At 48.7% G+C, this 16,337-nt stretch overlaps 6 protein-coding genes across 6 annotated transcripts; 2 read left to right on the top strand and 4 right to left on the bottom strand.

Moving 5' to 3' along the window:
* Positions 1 to 459: 459 nt before the first annotated feature.
* Positions 460 to 1,831, top strand: G6M90_00g042550 (uncharacterized protein; the record flags this gene model as incomplete). The annotated part of the gene is made up of 7 exons (XM_014692105.1): positions 460 to 489; positions 590 to 625; positions 741 to 873; positions 935 to 1,027; positions 1,134 to 1,190; positions 1,261 to 1,732; positions 1,798 to 1,831. The coding sequence occupies 7 exons, from the start codon at positions 460 to 462 to the stop codon at positions 1,829 to 1,831; spliced, it is 855 nt and encodes a 284-aa protein (XP_014547591.1).
* An 820-nt stretch (positions 1,832 to 2,651) lies between these two features.
* DNAJC3 (DnaJ subfamily C member 3) lies at positions 2,652 to 4,414 on the bottom strand (the record flags this gene model as incomplete). The annotated part of the gene is made up of 2 exons (XM_014692106.1): positions 2,652 to 3,233; positions 3,434 to 4,414. 2 exons carry the CDS (start codon positions 4,412 to 4,414, stop codon positions 2,652 to 2,654), a joined length of 1,563 nt encoding a protein of 520 aa, XP_014547592.1.
* Positions 4,415 to 5,437: 1,023 nt separating this feature from the next.
* G6M90_00g042570 (uncharacterized protein) lies at positions 5,438 to 6,397 on the top strand (the record flags this gene model as incomplete). Its single annotated transcript, XM_014692107.1, has 1 exon — positions 5,438 to 6,397. One exon carries the CDS (start codon positions 5,438 to 5,440, stop codon positions 6,395 to 6,397), a length of 960 nt encoding a protein of 319 aa, XP_014547593.1.
* An 81-nt stretch (positions 6,398 to 6,478) lies between these two features.
* VAC14 lies at positions 6,479 to 9,839 on the bottom strand (the record flags this gene model as incomplete). The annotated part of the gene is made up of 8 exons (XM_066130303.1): positions 6,479 to 6,836; positions 6,929 to 7,088; positions 7,152 to 7,231; positions 7,290 to 8,310; positions 8,372 to 9,035; positions 9,107 to 9,274; positions 9,496 to 9,658; positions 9,772 to 9,839. The coding sequence occupies 8 exons, from the start codon at positions 9,837 to 9,839 to the stop codon at positions 6,479 to 6,481; spliced, it is 2,682 nt and encodes an 893-aa protein (XP_065986494.1).
* A 912-nt stretch (positions 9,840 to 10,751) lies between these two features.
* Positions 10,752 to 12,494, bottom strand: SLD_1 (Delta 8-(E)-sphingolipid desaturase; the record flags this gene model as incomplete). The annotated part of the gene is made up of 2 exons (XM_014692109.2): positions 10,752 to 12,243; positions 12,334 to 12,494. 2 exons carry the CDS (start codon positions 12,492 to 12,494, stop codon positions 10,752 to 10,754), a joined length of 1,653 nt encoding a protein of 550 aa, XP_014547595.2.
* Positions 12,495 to 14,008: 1,514 nt separating this feature from the next.
* dld1 (Dihydrolipoyl dehydrogenase) lies at positions 14,009 to 15,892 on the bottom strand (the record flags this gene model as incomplete). Its single annotated transcript, XM_014692110.1, has 5 exons — positions 14,009 to 14,626; positions 14,744 to 15,448; positions 15,514 to 15,593; positions 15,662 to 15,726; positions 15,831 to 15,892. 5 exons carry the CDS (start codon positions 15,890 to 15,892, stop codon positions 14,009 to 14,011), a joined length of 1,530 nt encoding a protein of 509 aa, XP_014547596.1.
* Between the last annotated feature and the right edge of the window lie 445 nt (positions 15,893 to 16,337).

Raw genomic sequence — 16,337 nt, forward strand, 5'->3', positions numbered from 1 at the left:
ACTCATTTTCCGGACTATTATATTTCAAACATTACTATTGCATTCAATTCCCTCGAGACTAGCCCGGCCATTGTGCTTCAGCCGTTGACACTTCATCCCAACTCCGGACGTTGCACCACCACATCGCGATCACACATCAGTGCGGCTCCTACTCAGCATTCGTCTCTGCGCATCCCGAACCTCTCAACTTTCCATCGACTGTTTTCTGTCTTGACATCAGCCGACTGCCTCGGCACTCCCGCTGCCAATCTGGCTGCCCTGGACTCTAAAGCCTTCGGCAGAGCTTCTGAAGCTGTGGCCGAAATGGCCCAGCCAAGTGCCGAGCCAGGCGATGATTACGAGTACTTGAAACCCTCCCCCCTCCTTCTGAACCCTCAAAAGCCGCGTTGATGTACTGATTATATTATTCACTTGACAAGCTATGAATCCCTTCCGCCTAACTTCTCCCTGTTGCAGAATATGGCAGCAGGCGCGTTTGCCGGCATCGCCGTACGTCCGATCCCCATTTGCCTGCTATAACAACCGAACAGGCTCTGCCGAACACTGCATACTCTTGACCAGTTGAACGATGCTGAGAATTGATATTTAGGAGCATACTGTCATGTATCCCATTGATGCAATCAAGGTAGGACCAGCCAACCTGCCTCCAACCCTACTTGTCCAGAGCCGACGTGCCGCCATTCCCGGCGCGACGACCGCCTATCGGAGCTACTTACATATACTAACAAAGTCCAAATTAGACGCGAATGCAAGTCCTCAGTCCTAGCACTACGACAGCTTATTCTGGTGTTCTCCGCAACACCTATCAGATAGCATCGGGGGAGGGATTCTTCAGCTTGTGGCGTGGGATGTCTAGTGTCATTGTTGGAGCTGGTAAGATAGCCATGCTTCCAAACACATCACTTTTTGCAATTTGCTAAACAGATGCATGTAGGCCCTGCACATGCTGTGTACTTTGCTACGTACGAGGCTGTCAAACATGCCATGGGCGGGAACCAGGCCGGTGTGCACCACCCCCTCGCCGCTGGTAAGTCATATTCTACGATACGGACTGTGAACCTTTTGTATCAGACTGCATGCCCTGGCTTGAAATCGTGAGAAATACCCGCATAGCTGACCAATGTATGAAACAGCTACCAGCGGAGCTGCCGCCACTATTGCTAGCGATGCCTTTATGAACCCATTTGATGGTACGGTCGGCGTTAGCTTGCTGATGATTTATTTCTCGTTGTTGGAAAACAATCTCTAATTCAGCCACAGTCATTAAACAACGAATGCAAATCCAAAACTCCAGCAAAATGTACCGGTCCATGATCGATTGCGCCAAGTATGTGTACCGAAACGAAGGCATTGGAGCGTTTTACATTTCATATCCTACGACATTGTCCATGACAGTCCCGTTTACTGCATTGCAGTTTCTGGCTTACGAATCGATCTCGACGGCCATGAATCCCGAAAAAAATTACGACCCTTTTACGCATTGCCTGGCTGGAGCGGTTGCTGGAGGCTTTGCGGCTGGCTTGACCACACCAATGGATGTGATTAAGACAATCTTGCAAACTCGAGGTACATCATCGGACCCTCAAGTTCGAAATGTGAACGGATTTCTAGGCGGATGTCAGCTCCTTTACCAAAGAGAAGGATTTCGTGGCTTCTTCAAGGGTGTGCGTCCTAGAGTAGTCACCACTATGCCTAGCACCGCTATTTGCTGGTCGGCATACGAATTCTCCAAGTAAGATTTCTACAGATAACAGGTCGGCTACCTCGAACTATTGAAATTGCTAACTAGTATTGCAGGGCCTATTTCATCAAGCGCAACGATTCATCGTAAGGGGCGCAAGGGTAGAAGTATCGTCGACTGGAGTCTTATAACGCCGTGATGGCCACCTGTCGATCGAAGCAATAAAGTGCGCATTTTTCGTCATGGGCTCTTTTGGCGCATCGGAGGTAGAGGCCTGCTGTCCTTTGTTTTACTTCAGCCTTTTTCTTCCCGCTTTTCGTTGGCTTGGGACCTTGAACTCTGACGTCTACAGAGATTCTTTGCTTCAGACAACAGACGCTCTGCATCCAATGCTCCATACTGTAGCTACTGGAAATTGTGTATACAAAATGCGATGGATTTAGCTCTTAGGATTCTCTGGGAATGGGCAGTTTCATACTAACTAGAACTGATGGCTTGACCAAGCATTGATGATAAAACTGGATATCTAGATAGGCATGTCGGATCATAGGAACTACTATGAATGTCCACAGACATTTGACGCGAATCCTAAAGGATTTGTAATGTTATTTATTACCTGATTGATCATACCATAATGTCCTTATTGTTGTGATGGTGGCTTTTACCTGGGTCCTGTTTATCTCGCATGTTTAGGACTTTGGCAATGTCACATGGCCTGCTTTTTTTCAATGTCAATCAGTCTGACATTTGTGGTACACAGAATAATACCACGAATGCCCTGTAGTAAATGACATTTATTATGGATGCTAGTAATTCAACGACGACTTGCGAAATAGGTTGGAAGGGGTTCAACAGCTGCCCAAAATGCTACCCGACAGAAGCAGATAGGGTGTGTATTACAGATAAACGGCCTGTTTCATATATCAACAATTTAGATACTACATGATTTCTGAGTATGTGCCGTGATTTATTAAAACCCAAATGGACCACCACCTCCCCCAGGAAAGTGGAATTTGAAGTTTGCACCGCCCCCATCTTGTTGATGAAACATGAAGGGGTGCCCCCCACCAAATGGACTTCCTTGGAACGGACTACCTCTCTCCTGTGAGTTGGGATCATCCCCTTGATCAAATCGGGCACGTAATTCGGGGTTGATGAGGACCTCGTATGCCTCGTTAATAGAACCCATTTTCTTCTGTGCTTCCTCCTTAGTGATACCTTGCTTTTCAGCTTTGTCTGGGTGATACTGCTTAGATGCTTTACGATATGCTGCTTTAATTTGTCTTTCATCAGCGTCATTTGCCACACCTAGTATCTTGTAATAATCCTTCGTCTTGCTTCGCTTTAGAGCAATTTGCGCCTTTTGCAAGATGGGATGCACCTTATCACTCTTGTCCGGTCGTATCTCGGCAGCTTTCTCGAGTGTCTGAATAGCTGCATCGTATTCTTCCCGCTTGAGGAGCGACTTGCCCTTGTATATGAGGCCCCAGAATGACTCGGGGTCCAGCTCGATTGCTTCCTCGCAATATTTAGAGGCATCCTTATGGTTTGACTGGTGAAAAAAAAGGTCAGTTCACGCCGTGGCCGACTAAAAACGAAGTTTCAAGATGCTGAAAGATAACTGTATGGGGGATACCGAGAGGACAGGGGAAGACAAAAAATTTGGAAATCATCGAGTCATCAAAAAAAAAAAAAAAAAAAAAAAACTCAGAAAGAAAGAAAGGTACATAAATACTGGGATACCAGGCTTACCTCCGAATATGCCTGACAAAGCATTTCGACCACCCTGTCATATAATTTTGTCCTGGCTTGCATTGGAATCCAACCATCTCGTCGGAGATTGTCTATTTGCTCACGGATGCTTGGAAGCAGGCCTGGTTCGTCTGCAGACCCTACTAAAGACCGCCCGGCTAAAGTATTCTGGCCTCGATTGAGCTGGCTCTCGACCTTTTGAAATGCTTTTTGAAGACGTCTCTCTTGCCTATGTAACGTTTGGCAAATTTTGGAGTCAGGATCAGAGTGCAGGCATTTCTTGGCTTGTGCAATGGCGTTGTCAAAATCCGCGAGTGCATAGACAGTTGTTGCAGATATGAGAATGTGCGGATCAGTGTTGCCTGGCCGGAGCTGGAGGACGTGATGCAGATCACCCATGCCTTCTTCAATTTCCCCACGCTGAAACCTGCATCGTGAACGCCGCTCACGTAGAGATGGGGCTCTGGAGGCAACGAGGATAGCTACGCCGGCATGACTGATACATTCTTCCCAATTCTTATCCCGCTCCGCCGCCTCTGCCAGGTCTGCGGCCCCCTGGGCCTCTGCCAATTCGACAAGCTCCGTTGATTCATCATTTCTCTTTGCTGCCATGTATTCTGATCGGGCGCCTTCCCAGTCGGCAACCTTGGCCTTTATTTTGGCTAGTTGGATATGCGCGCCTTCGAATCCTGGCTTGAGCTCCAAGACCCTGCCAAAGTCCTCACTGGCTTGGTTAGAGCGGCCAAGTGAGAGATAGGTGGTGGCACGCTTGAATAGAGTGATGTAATTCGATGGGTCTTTGGCGATGGCAGCATCGTAGTAGGCAAGAGCCTCGCTGGTTTCACCCCTGGCGAGATGCGATTGCGCTGATGTTAATAGTGTCGACACGGGCAGGTCGACGGGTATGTCCTGGGCGACCAAGTTTGTGGCAGATGCAAGCAAGCTTGCTGTGACAGCAAGGTTGGAGAAGTCCAATCGCATTGTTGAGGCGCAGAGACGAGATGCGGGAGGGTTATTTGGACAAGATCGAACCGAAGACGGACGGCTAGGTTCTAATACCAGCAACGAGGGCAGGCCCTTTCGTATGTGCTTGTATGATGGTTTGTATCTACTCTTTCTAGAGGCTGGGGCTAGAGAAGATGGTCAAACCCATATCAATGTTAATCTCGAGGAGGCGAGCGACCGGCCGGCCGTGGCTGGCGGCGAGGCAAGAAGGCCTGATATTGCAAAAACAATAAGACTGGATTTGTAAAGGATAGCCGCTGTGAGTATCGGTATTTTATGATTGGCAACGCTTCGTAAGCTTGTCCAGAGTAGGAGAGAACATTCAAGGGATATTGAAAGGTATGAGAAGTCGTAAGTGCCAGGTGGCCACTAGACACCGGCCAACGACGTCTTCAAACGTGGCACTTGCACCAAGACAAGGCAGTTCGAGTGTTTGGGGCGGGAGCCGCAACCGCCTGCACTCAATGTTGTGACCCACAAGTCCAGGCGCCAAGGTGTGTGTACCAGGTGCCGACACACAGGCGAACCACCGAGTACTTCTCAGTACTCCATGGAAACCACGTTGCTTAAAGTTGGCGACGAGACTTTAGATGAAAGACACGGACAACGTCGATGTGACAGCCACCACCCAAGTTAAGAAGACAGGCAACCCGGACCAAAATACTTCATAGTGCCCTCGAGCTTTGGACCTCCCACATTTCGCATCAGCTGGACTCCAGCATCAAACGGCAAGCTTCTACGTGCTTGGGTTAACTGAGTCTGGTCGCCACAAGTTTTTATCACTTACCGACGGTTAGAAACCGCTAACTTTCTTGTCCGAGTCCCAGCTGCTAACTCAGACATAGAAACTGGACACTGAAAGGAAGGGGGGCAGGGGGGAAGGCCAAACTTTGACGCCGTGAAGATCAAATAGCTTGATCATTATCTAGCACCTATCGCAACCACGCTTGCCTGCTTATGTAGGCTGGAAGAATAAGAGCAATATCAACATCAATAACGATGGTCCTGTCAGCAAAAGCCCCCACGGCGCACGATGGTTCTGCGGCCATCTTTTCTCCGTCCATGGCTCGTATCGCTGCCTCAACTGCCAAGGACTGGTCTTACGTAGATTCCTGGCTTGCCTCCAAGTTTCCTGATAGCTACACTCTGCCCAGATTTGAACGCAATCCCTCAACGCTCAAAGCCTTGCTCGCTGTGGCCAGCATCAGTGAGCGCGCTGACGACAGTCGTCATTTACTAGCCGGCGCGGAAAAAATTGCCCAGGGAGAGGGCAGTCACATTGATGGATATTTCGAAGATTTGGCAGATGACCCGCCCCGTTCTAGAATGACCTCAGGCATTCGTGAACAAATTTTATCGGCTATTTCCGCTCACCTCGACCAGGATGGCAAAGCTGCTCTCGACGCTATGGGGGACGCAGCCGTACAACATGGAATCAGCCTTCCAAAGCTAGAGGATCTTAGCAATCAACTGATTGCTCTACAAACGACTTTGTTTGAAACCTCGCAGGCGAGTTTGAGGGCAGATTTTTGGAGAAGTTTTCTTTACCGTGAAGCGAAGAGGACTACAGACTGGCTTGCTACTGCGCAGAGCCAGAATTACAACTTGCCTCCAGAACTAGCCAAGCAGAACTTGGACCTACAGCGGAAAACCAAGGCCTTTATTGCACATTTATCAGATACACAAGAGCGCATAGCAACCTGCATACCGAGCGGAAAGGGCTCCGATCCAACTATTCAGCTCGTGACCGAGGAAGAAGAGCAGTTTTTGGCTGTATTGTCCCATAAGAAGGATCTAGATGCGCAGTTGATGGTCTTTCAAGGGCTGCCAAGCGATACAAACAAAGCTAGGGATGAAGTTGACACACTTCGGCAAAAGCTGAGAGGATTCACCTCTCGTAGAGACCAAGCATTCGAAAGCTTAGTGGAACAAGCAAGCCCGGTCAAGCGGCGTCCATGATGAAGCATCCTTTTAGTGCAATTTGAGTATCTACCATTGCCCTCTTAGAGAACTAATGAGCAAACACTCTCACAAAGTCTACTAACTTCTCTTGCTCTTGCCCGAAACTGCGCCGCCCAATCTTCCAAATTGTCTACCCAGGCCAGATTTCTTGACTGGAGGTGTTGGAGCAAGTTCTTTTGATGCCGCCGGGGAAATCACCGGAGCGGGTGCTCGATTGCTGTTCTTCAAGTCCAGTGGTCCATCTGCCATACGAAGCTCGCCTAGGCTTGTCATGGCGATGTCTTCTCCTTCCAGATTGTGCCGCTGCACTCGTCTTGCTCGGTCCTGCACGCTGCGAAACTTTTCCAGAAGCTCGACCCACCTGATGCCGCCGTCGTCTCGACCTTTCAGCCGATTTGGCCGGTCGTAGTTGGAGCTGCCGGATGGCGTTGCCGCACTGGAAGTGGAATCAGTATTTCACAAGTCGCATATAAAGCAACTGGGGTGGGTGTCGAGAGGATATTGTCATTCTCCGAATTGCCTCCTTACCTCCGAGGTGCCACAGTCAAGTACCCAATTGAGCTGACGCTGTTGAGTCTATTTTTGAGGGCCGCAAAGGCTGATGATTGTGGCAACAACATCAGGATCCCATACATGCATTTGTATAGGTATGGATATTTCTCCGGTTCCAGCAGTTGCAGCCTCAAATCTGACGTTGGCGTAAGCAAATTAATTGGCTGGTCAGGGCATGGGGTTTCCTATGGTTGCTCACACGTGAAGACGGGAGATTCAATGAGTTGCACTAGCTTATCGACCTGGATAAGAAGATTTACCGTCATGTCTAATTCACCACTACCTCCGTGTTAGCATTATAATGGTCGACAGTGGAATGTGACAGCAGATTACATACAATACTTGAAGCAAATTGTAAGCCTGCTCGTAAGCTTGTGCAAGCAAGCACAGAGAAAATGTGGCAACAGCATTGTAACACCAGGAGCGAAATAAAGCTACAAACAATGTTTGTCCGTCTTTGGTTTCCAGATTTCGTAAACGTTTCCGTACTTCTGCAAGTTGTGGAGCCGTAATAAGATTGTTGTTGAGATTTTGCACCATGATACTAGCAAATTCAACATCCTCTTCCTTCTCTATGCAATCAGCTAGGGTGCGATATATTCGCTCAGGGCTGAGGCTGATGCATAGTTGCCGGATAATTAAGTTGCCCCTGGTTTCTAGAAGTTTGCGATCGGTAGAAAATAGCTGCAGTAAATTGACCATGAAGTTTGCAAAGTAGTCATCTTCGCTATTTCTGGATATTTGCGATAGCAGCTGTAAGTCTTTTGTGACAACCGCGTCGGATGGATCAGAAAGGGTTTTGAGCAACGCGGGAAATGTCCCATCGTTAAATGCTAGAACTTTTCTAGGCGCCTTTCTGTGAAGCATAATAAGCCATGTCAATGCAGCAACCCTTGTTGCTTCATGGTCATTTAGAAATAAAAGAGTGAGGGAGTTGACAGCAGCAGCATAATCGAGGTCAGTCTGGGGTGAGTTGGCAGACAATCCACCGGATACAGAAGCCGATCGGCCCAGACCATGACCAGGACTCTGCGTACCCTGCTCACGAATGCTCGATAAAGATATCCGATTGCTATGGGAATCATCAGGTCGATCGACAGCTAATGTCAGCGATGCTTGTTGACTTTGGCCTGCTGAAATGCCTTGGTAGCTTAGTCCTGAGTCGTCAGAGATTGAGACTACATAATCCATGAGACAGGTATTTACTCGGGTAGCAGCTTGGTGAATGGTCTCTTTGCTGCTAGCCATAGCAGGAAGCATGTGAGCGAGGATCTTCGGCGTGAAGGGCAACACTTCCTCTGGGCATATGTCGAGAAATTCCACAATCCATCTAAGAGATTCCAACAGACAGTCTTCTTCTACTTGTAGTTAGAACTGACCACTGTCAACTAGCACTTTGAAGACGGAAATATAGCAAACCTAGTGGAGAATCCAAAGTAGCCGTAAGGATCTCTAATATGTTTTTGTAGTTGATTTCAACATCTTGCCCTGGAATCCAATCTTCCTCAGCGCTATCTTCCTCATCGTCGTCAAAGGCATCGGATTCGATCTCGTCCCCTTCTTCGAGGTCTGGCCGAAGACTTTCTGTATCCATGGACTCTTGACGTTTTCGCTTGCCCCCCTCTCTCGACTTTTTGCTCTCAACAATTCCTTTCTTCACCCGCGAGATTCGTTTGATCTCATTAATAAATTTGTCAAGACAAGACTGCGTTGCAGTTTGCACATCTGCATTCTGATCTCCAAGAAATTTGAGAAGACCCCCAAGAAAGTCAGGAAGATACGTGACGAGTTCAAGGTCAGGAATAGAATCCAACAGGGTTATCCAGCCAACGAGAAATTGTCGAGTGAAGGGGTTTATGACCCATATTCTCTCCTTCAGCAACGGGATAAATCTTGACAGCGAGAATGCAGTAGGTAGAGTTACTTGCTGGTCCTCTACGACGGCCTTGTCATCGCCGTCGAACCTTGGCGGTGCCTCAAGTACCGATACATATGAAGCAGCCGATTCGGAAACAATATCTTTAACAAGCCGGTCCAGCAATTCAGCGCCATTCTTTACCGATAGTTCGGAGTCGGCCCCAAGCTATTTTTATCTTAGTAACCAGCACAACTTTGAGCATGTAGAACCCAGGGGCTGAAAGGAGAAGACCATACCCGACAGAGTTGATCAAATATGCTATTAAAATAGACCAAAATCTCACCCTTTGCGACTTTGGCAATGTTATACATTGCCTCACAGGCGTAGTATCTTACACGGGCATCTTGGTCAGTGAAGCAGGCAAGCACTGGCGGAACTATCCTAGAAAGATACCGTGGGAGGTCCTAACGGGTTCCAGTCAGCGGTTGGATGACATGAATCGTTGGAGAGGCATGGGCACCAAGACGGCGGACAAACATCTGCTTGTAGTGAAGGTAACACAGCAACGAAGGATGAACTCCAAACAAGATTTGTTTCCTTGAAAAAAGGGGGTAGTATGGCACAGAAGGTTACGGCACGACTCAACGCTTTAAGGTGTCAACCACACGACGCCATTGGTACTTACAGGGCCAAGAGCAATCGCCGCCGCAGCGAGGCCGATAAGTCCCCCATTTCGAGCATGAGGCTGGTGAACTGCATAGGCATAGTCATTGCACAATTGCTCGAGAATATCGTGTACTCGTTGATAGTCCTTGGCCGCGACAAGGTCTCGTATGACTTTCTCTAACCTGTCCAACACAATATCAGATGAGGCGCTCGTTGTTCGACTTAACATGTACCCGCATATTTTAAAAAGGTGAAGAGAAGGTCAAGGAAAGGCGATGAGAAAAAGGACACATACTCAAGTGCTCCGACCTTGCGCTTGTCGTATAGTTTGTCGTTCAGGGCGCGTTGAATGTTGGTATCCATGGTCACTAGATCATGCTTTTCAAATGCGTCAGGTGGTTTGCGAAGGAAATTATCCGCCTGGCCATAGGTGCACAAAGATTATGCAGTGTTATGTCGGTTGACAGGCGAAATGGCCGCTACCCCGAGAGCTGCCTTCGGAGTGCCACGACCCCAAGAGGACGAGACAGTAAGTAACAAGGGACAAGACAGCTTGACCAGGGGTGGTTTCGATGTGGCGCTCTTGGATGAGTGCAGACGGAGGTGTGTATTGATGATATGTCCTTAGGTTGGTGGTCTCTGACGACCAGTTTACAGAGCAACAATTGACGACATTGAAACAGGTGTGAAGGATGCTCGAGAATATGAAGGCCGGATGGCATTGTGGCACTGTGGCACTGTGGAGATGTTGCCTGGGTGTGGCGTCATGTCAGCTGGCCACCACCAGATACCTACTTAAGTAGGTAGTTAATCCGTGTCTTGTGCGTTGAAGGTTAAGCATGCATCCGGGCAAATGCGGCAAAAGGCCGCAAGATAGATGATATAATATCAAGTGCCAGGTGTGTGTTTGTATGGGCAAAGTTCCAAACGCGGAGTATTACCATTTTTCCCCCAAGGTGGACGAGAACATCCCACGCCTAGAAACTTGATACAAGACACAAACTCGAACACTGCGATTTCAACTTGGATATAGATATATTATATGCCTAACCGTTTTCTTCTTCATCATTAAGTTTTAAAAATAATGCCTGCTTCATCGCCTCAATAGCAGTAATTGACAGTATTCCAATCAGAGACTCGCACATATCGAAAAGGAACTTTGCCTCCTCGGCTTGGCTTTTTCCTCCAACGGAGGCACATAGGAAAGAATATATGTGTAAAAGCACAGCTGGTCCATGAAAAATATCTTCCAAAAGTCTTCGAATTTCTCCTGCATCAGTCATGGTGTCCAAAAACACCGCCATTCCTCGCTACAGTCTGTTGGCATTTTGCCAGAATAGCAGCCTGTCGGGAAACCTCTGAAAGTCGACCAATGACAGCCTTGTTTCCATCGGAAAACCCATACAGGGCATAGGGAATGCCAACGTCTCGGCAAAACTCTACCACCAGCCTTTGTGCCTTGCGAAGGTTATGTCGAGGCACCCGGGGGAAAAGATGGTGGATTGCCTGAAACTGTAACCCTCCGTGTATGAAGTCGAGCCAGGGGGGGCAATCTACATCCATTGTGGTACGAAGCATGCGCTGTGCGAAGGACTCCTGTGGTCCCAAGTCTGAAGTGCTCATGGCAAAATGGGAGAGCACAATTTGCACATGGAGCGGCGAAGAAGTAACGTGGCTAACCATGACAAACATAAACCGCGTCCAGCCATCAGGGAGCATCTTGTACAAAATGCCATAACCAAACCAAGCCCAGAAAAAAAATTGCCCCGCAATCTCCAAGTACCAGTGCCATGCCCCAGGGCCACGCCTTGGGCCCCTACGAGCAATTAGATAGTCCCACGACAACCGGTAGAGATTGAATCGTCCCAACGCAAGTAGAGGATAGTATGTCCAGGCTTGAATCCTCAACATAAATTTGGCAAAGGCATCGTACTCCATAACCCGATCGTAGTACGTCGATCGCAAGCTTCCCAGTAAACGATGTGTCACGGCGAAGAGGGGTATGTGTTCAATGTCGGGGTCATGCTCTGGGGCATTCGTAACGATGTGATGAACATTGTGGTTCCTCTTCCACCAGCCCAGGGACAGGCCGCCGATAAAATCAGCGACGAATATCCCAATAGCAGTGTCGATTTGGTAGTCGTGTGTGATCCCCATATGCCCCGCGTCGTGAGCCAGGAAGACAAGTTGATGCCAAGCGAGGCCTAAGAACACCGCACCCAGCACATATTGCCTATAAATGAGACATATGAACATAGCGGCGAATAATCCAACATATCGGCAGCATTCAAAGACATATGCGGTCCGACTGCATTCGTAAAGGCCTTCATCCATAATCGCCTGATGCAGCCTTTTGTATTTCGCTGCTATTTCGTGCTGGGTGACAAGATCAACACCCGGGTACTTGTCGATGTCTAGACTAACCTGCTCTCTTGTAAGAGCGTCTAGATACGACATTCCAGTAGTATCAGGTTCCACACTTGACTGCGAGGATATTGACGCTGTTCTTGTGGGGTGATCTTCGTCGTGGCCTCGTCTTCTCAAACCGTCATGATCAACATCAAATACGGGGGATGGCGATCTAGAGATGGGAGTGCTTGAGGCTAGCATTTTTCTATTATGCAGCTCTTCACAATCAACATTGTTGGCGTCCAAAGATGGGCGAAACGCACCCCCCTGAATCGGTGGTCGGAAATTGGTCCAAAAACCATCAATCTTGCCGATTCGATACCGCATCATTTGTTCTTGGGCGGCCTTGGAATGAAGACTGGCGTGTAAGGAAGAGGCAAACCCAGTTAGCAGGAAAGGTTCACCTTTGAAACGTTGAGAAAACTGTCAAGAGTGTGAAATCACCTACGCTTGGATTTCATCTGTAGCATCTTTGCCTACCATATGCAGTAAAGCTTTCTCACCACCCGGATGGTAAGGCAGCCATGGGTCGACTTTGAGGACATATTGATTGAAGATGACGATTTTTTGACCGCCTGCTATGCGACTTTCAATCTCATTCCTAGACATGTAAGGGTATGCCCGAACCCCGGCAAGCGTTGAGTTCGAGTTCATCAGGTTTGATTCGTGGATGTCTGAACCAGGAATATCGATTGGGGGCTGTCTACTCTGTAGTAAACAGGTTGAGTGCAAGATGTGCCGTCAATCGTGTCTTGTCGGGGCAGTGCTAATCTACGACGAAGAACCATCAGTCGCACGCGCCAACCTCCCAAGTTTTGATAGGCATGAGACGATAGACTCGGGATCCTGAGAGCGATTTGCCGGTATCCGCCTCAAAAATCCAGCAATTGAAAGGCTGAATTAATATCGTCGGGGTTTTTTGTGCTTCATACAATTTTGTTGGCCGTCTGTGGATGTTGTATTCACCACGTTTCTTGTCTTTTCCGTGGCATGAGTGAGGTGGAATAGGCTGTCCCACGTCCAAGGGAGAAGGCGGAGAATGCTTGAAAGGTACCAGACCGCTAACAAAATTCGTTTGGCAAGGCCACCGGCCCCTTCGGCTCGGCTAGATGCAATGTGAAAGCAGCCCACTTGAGAGTAGCTGCGCATGTTTTACAGATTGGGTCGTCAATCAGGGAGGCCATGGCAGGGGTTCGGTGCGCAAGCGGCACTGAACTTCAAGAGGTGCACGTGTGTCTGCGGAGTACATCTGGTACGAAGAACGGAGAATCCGTACAGGCTTGATCTTACCACCAGACGACATTGCCACCTGGCCGGTGCAACCCATTGTGGAGTAGACGTTGAGAGTTTAAAAGGCCCTTTAAAGACCTAAAATTACATACACACCATATCCTCGTTCATTGGGGACAGAGGTGCTGCACAGAGGGGCAGTTCAGACGCCGTAAGGACTCTGACTAGAACTAGGAATGATTTCGGCCTCTGGGTTCTACCAGCACTGAGGCATCTTCTGCGAAATATTGTGAGCGACATACTGGCATATGTCCTGAACTATGCCCCTGTACTCTTCAACCTGATGCTGTGTAGAGCATCAGTGTGTGTACCTAGGTACTTAGTAAAGTAGTAATCAATAGAAAAGCAACAGAGGCAGCCCAAGCACCTCGGTATTTGGATCCATTCACAAAACCGCACCAGCGTTTGAATCACATTGCTGGTTTGACCGTCGCATTTACCTGCTTTTCATTTAGATATGTAGAATTGAAAGGGTGCGAAGTTAAGGGTGCATGTGCAGTCACTGTAGCAGCTGATTTCAATACTGTCAAATTAAAATATGGCCATTTGCTATGGCAGAGGCTATAACTCCTTTAACAGAGGGTTCATTACTATTTTACACCATCTACCATGAGAATACCCGGAACTACAATAAGTACCACAGCCAAATGCTAGAAGGAAGACAGATGTAGGAAAAACTATGCTTAACCCCCCACCGTCGGTCGCTCCTGATCGGAATCATTTCCGCATAGGCTTCCACCACCAACCCGCTCGCTCAATATTTGACATAGTCTATCGAGAGCTGATGACTCCTGAGCCTCGGCCGACTCCTATTTCCAGAAACGTTTGTCGCTTTAGAAGTGAATGGCTTTTGAGCTAGTGGCCATAGCGGCCTCCTTGAAAGCTTCCGCTAATGTTGGGTGTGCATGGCAGGTTCGTGCAATATCCTCCGTTGATGCACCATACTCTAGGGCCAATGTGCCCTCGGCAATCATCTCTCCGGCGTTCGGTCCGATGATGTGAACTCCTAGAAGTCTGTCCGTCTCTGGATCTGCAAGCATTTTGACGAGACCATCGGTGTCTAAATTGGTCTTGGCACGAGAATTGGCGCTGAATGGGAAAGTCCCGACACGGTAAGGAATCTTCTGGTTTTTCAGCTCTTGCTCGCTCTGGCCTACCCAAGCAACTTCAGGATAGGTGTACATGACAGAGGGGATGCAACCATAGTTGACATGTCCGTATCCCTTCTTGATATACTCGACGACAGCTACAGCTTCTTCCTCTGCCTTATGAGCGAGCATTGGACCAAAAGTAACGTCGCCAACACAGCGGATGTGCGGGATCTTCGTTCGGTATTCAGAGTCGATAATTACGCGACCTCGTTCATCAAGCTCCATGCCAATGTTCTCCAGGCCCAAACCCTGCGTGTACGGACGGCGGCCAATGGCAACTAAAACAACATCTGCACTGAGCTGCAAGCAGGATTAGCAGTGGTACTATTATAGAACACTATACCAAAAAGGCCAAGGAAAGAAGGAACGAAGAAGAGGGCGGAAACAGAGCTGATAAAGGAAACGGGTTCGACCTACAGTTTCAGGCTTGCCACCCTTGGCAGCGTCAACATCCAGGGTAACCATATCACCAGATTTGTCACCGCTGACGACCTTGGTGTTCAGCTTAAAGTCCATTCCTTGCTTCTTCAAAAGTTTCTGGGTTGACTTCGCAATTTCCGTATCCATACCAGGACCTCCGATCTGGCTCAAAAACTCGACGACGGTGACCTTGGTACCTAGCCGTGACCACACTGAAGCCATCTCAAGACCAATAATGCCACCGCCAATGACAACCATGGTCTCAGGAATTTTTTCGAGAGCAATGGCACCTGTGCTGGTAATGACACGCTTCTCGTCGATTTCAAGACCGGGAAAGGGGGTTGCTTCAGAACCGGTGGCAATGAGAATGTTCTTGCCTCGCACAGTTGTCTCGCCACCATCATTAAGGGCAACCTTGATATCATTTTCGTTGACAAATGAGCCTGCACCTTTGATGTACTCGACACCATTCTTCTTCAGAAGGAACTCAACACCCTTGGTGAGGCCGGTAACGGCGGTGTCTTTGGCCTTCATGAAGTTGGCAAGATTCAGTTTGACGTCGCCAACCTCTATTCCACGGTTCTTCGTGTCGTGCAAAATCTGGTGGTACAAATGCGAGTTGTTCAGGAGCGATTTCGAGGGAATGCATCCTACATTGAGACAGGTACCACCAAGGGTGCCACGCTTTTCAATACAGGCAACCTAAAGAATCGTCGTTTGTTAATTCACAGAATAGCTATCAGTAGGTTCAGCATCGATGACCTTACCTTCATGCCCTCTTGACCTGCTTTGATAGCGGCAACGTACCCAGCGACACCACCACCGATGATAACGAGGTCCTTCTCCTCTGAAAAATGGTTAGCTCTAGATACACGCCATGTTCGGAAATGGCTCGCCAAAATGGTATTCACAGACCTGAGGAAGAGGCGTAGCCACGGGTCCATCGTGACAATCCTGGAGACGAGATGACGGTTGGCAACCTGAGAAGACACGGTGGTTAGAGGGCTGAATTGATTGCAACGATTCCTAGGGACGACCATGGATGACGCATCCCAAGTGGAAGCTCCAAGATCAGACAACTTACGAGGAATGCTGCCAGGACGACGGCCTGACCGCGACCCTGGATACAAGACGGCTAGTGAGCATCTTGAGGCACCGATATGCAAATTATGGTTAGTCAATGGGTGCCGGATGAAAGGCGATGGCGACGAGAGGGAAGGTTGAGGTTTTGAGACACAGGAGCGTCGTCGGAGAGCTCCTGCGAGGCTTTGCGGTAAAACGGCAGGGTGGCGCCGGAACAGCTGGTAATTTTTCTTGGGACCCGGCGCTTCCCTCAAAACGTTGGGCTAGGTAACTGCTACCTCCCCAGGTGGGCATGGTAACGCCTACCACGTACCTGTAGGCACAAAGGTGAGGTGTCCGGAGTACCTCCACATAATCCACGAGGCGAGGGCTGACCAATGAGGAGGCTCTGAGTCGGTTGTCCTTACTAAAAATGAATAATGCCTCAGGACAAATGCCGAGCCACGAGCCGTACAATTCCGCCTTGAGGCGACCTTAGCCGCGCCAACATCAAAGTCCGAGAAACCAG

This window comes from Metarhizium brunneum, chromosome 2 (genome assembly GCF_013426205.1).
Source record: "Metarhizium brunneum chromosome 2, complete sequence".
Classification (NCBI taxonomy): Eukaryota; Fungi; Ascomycota; class Sordariomycetes; order Hypocreales; family Clavicipitaceae; genus Metarhizium; species Metarhizium brunneum.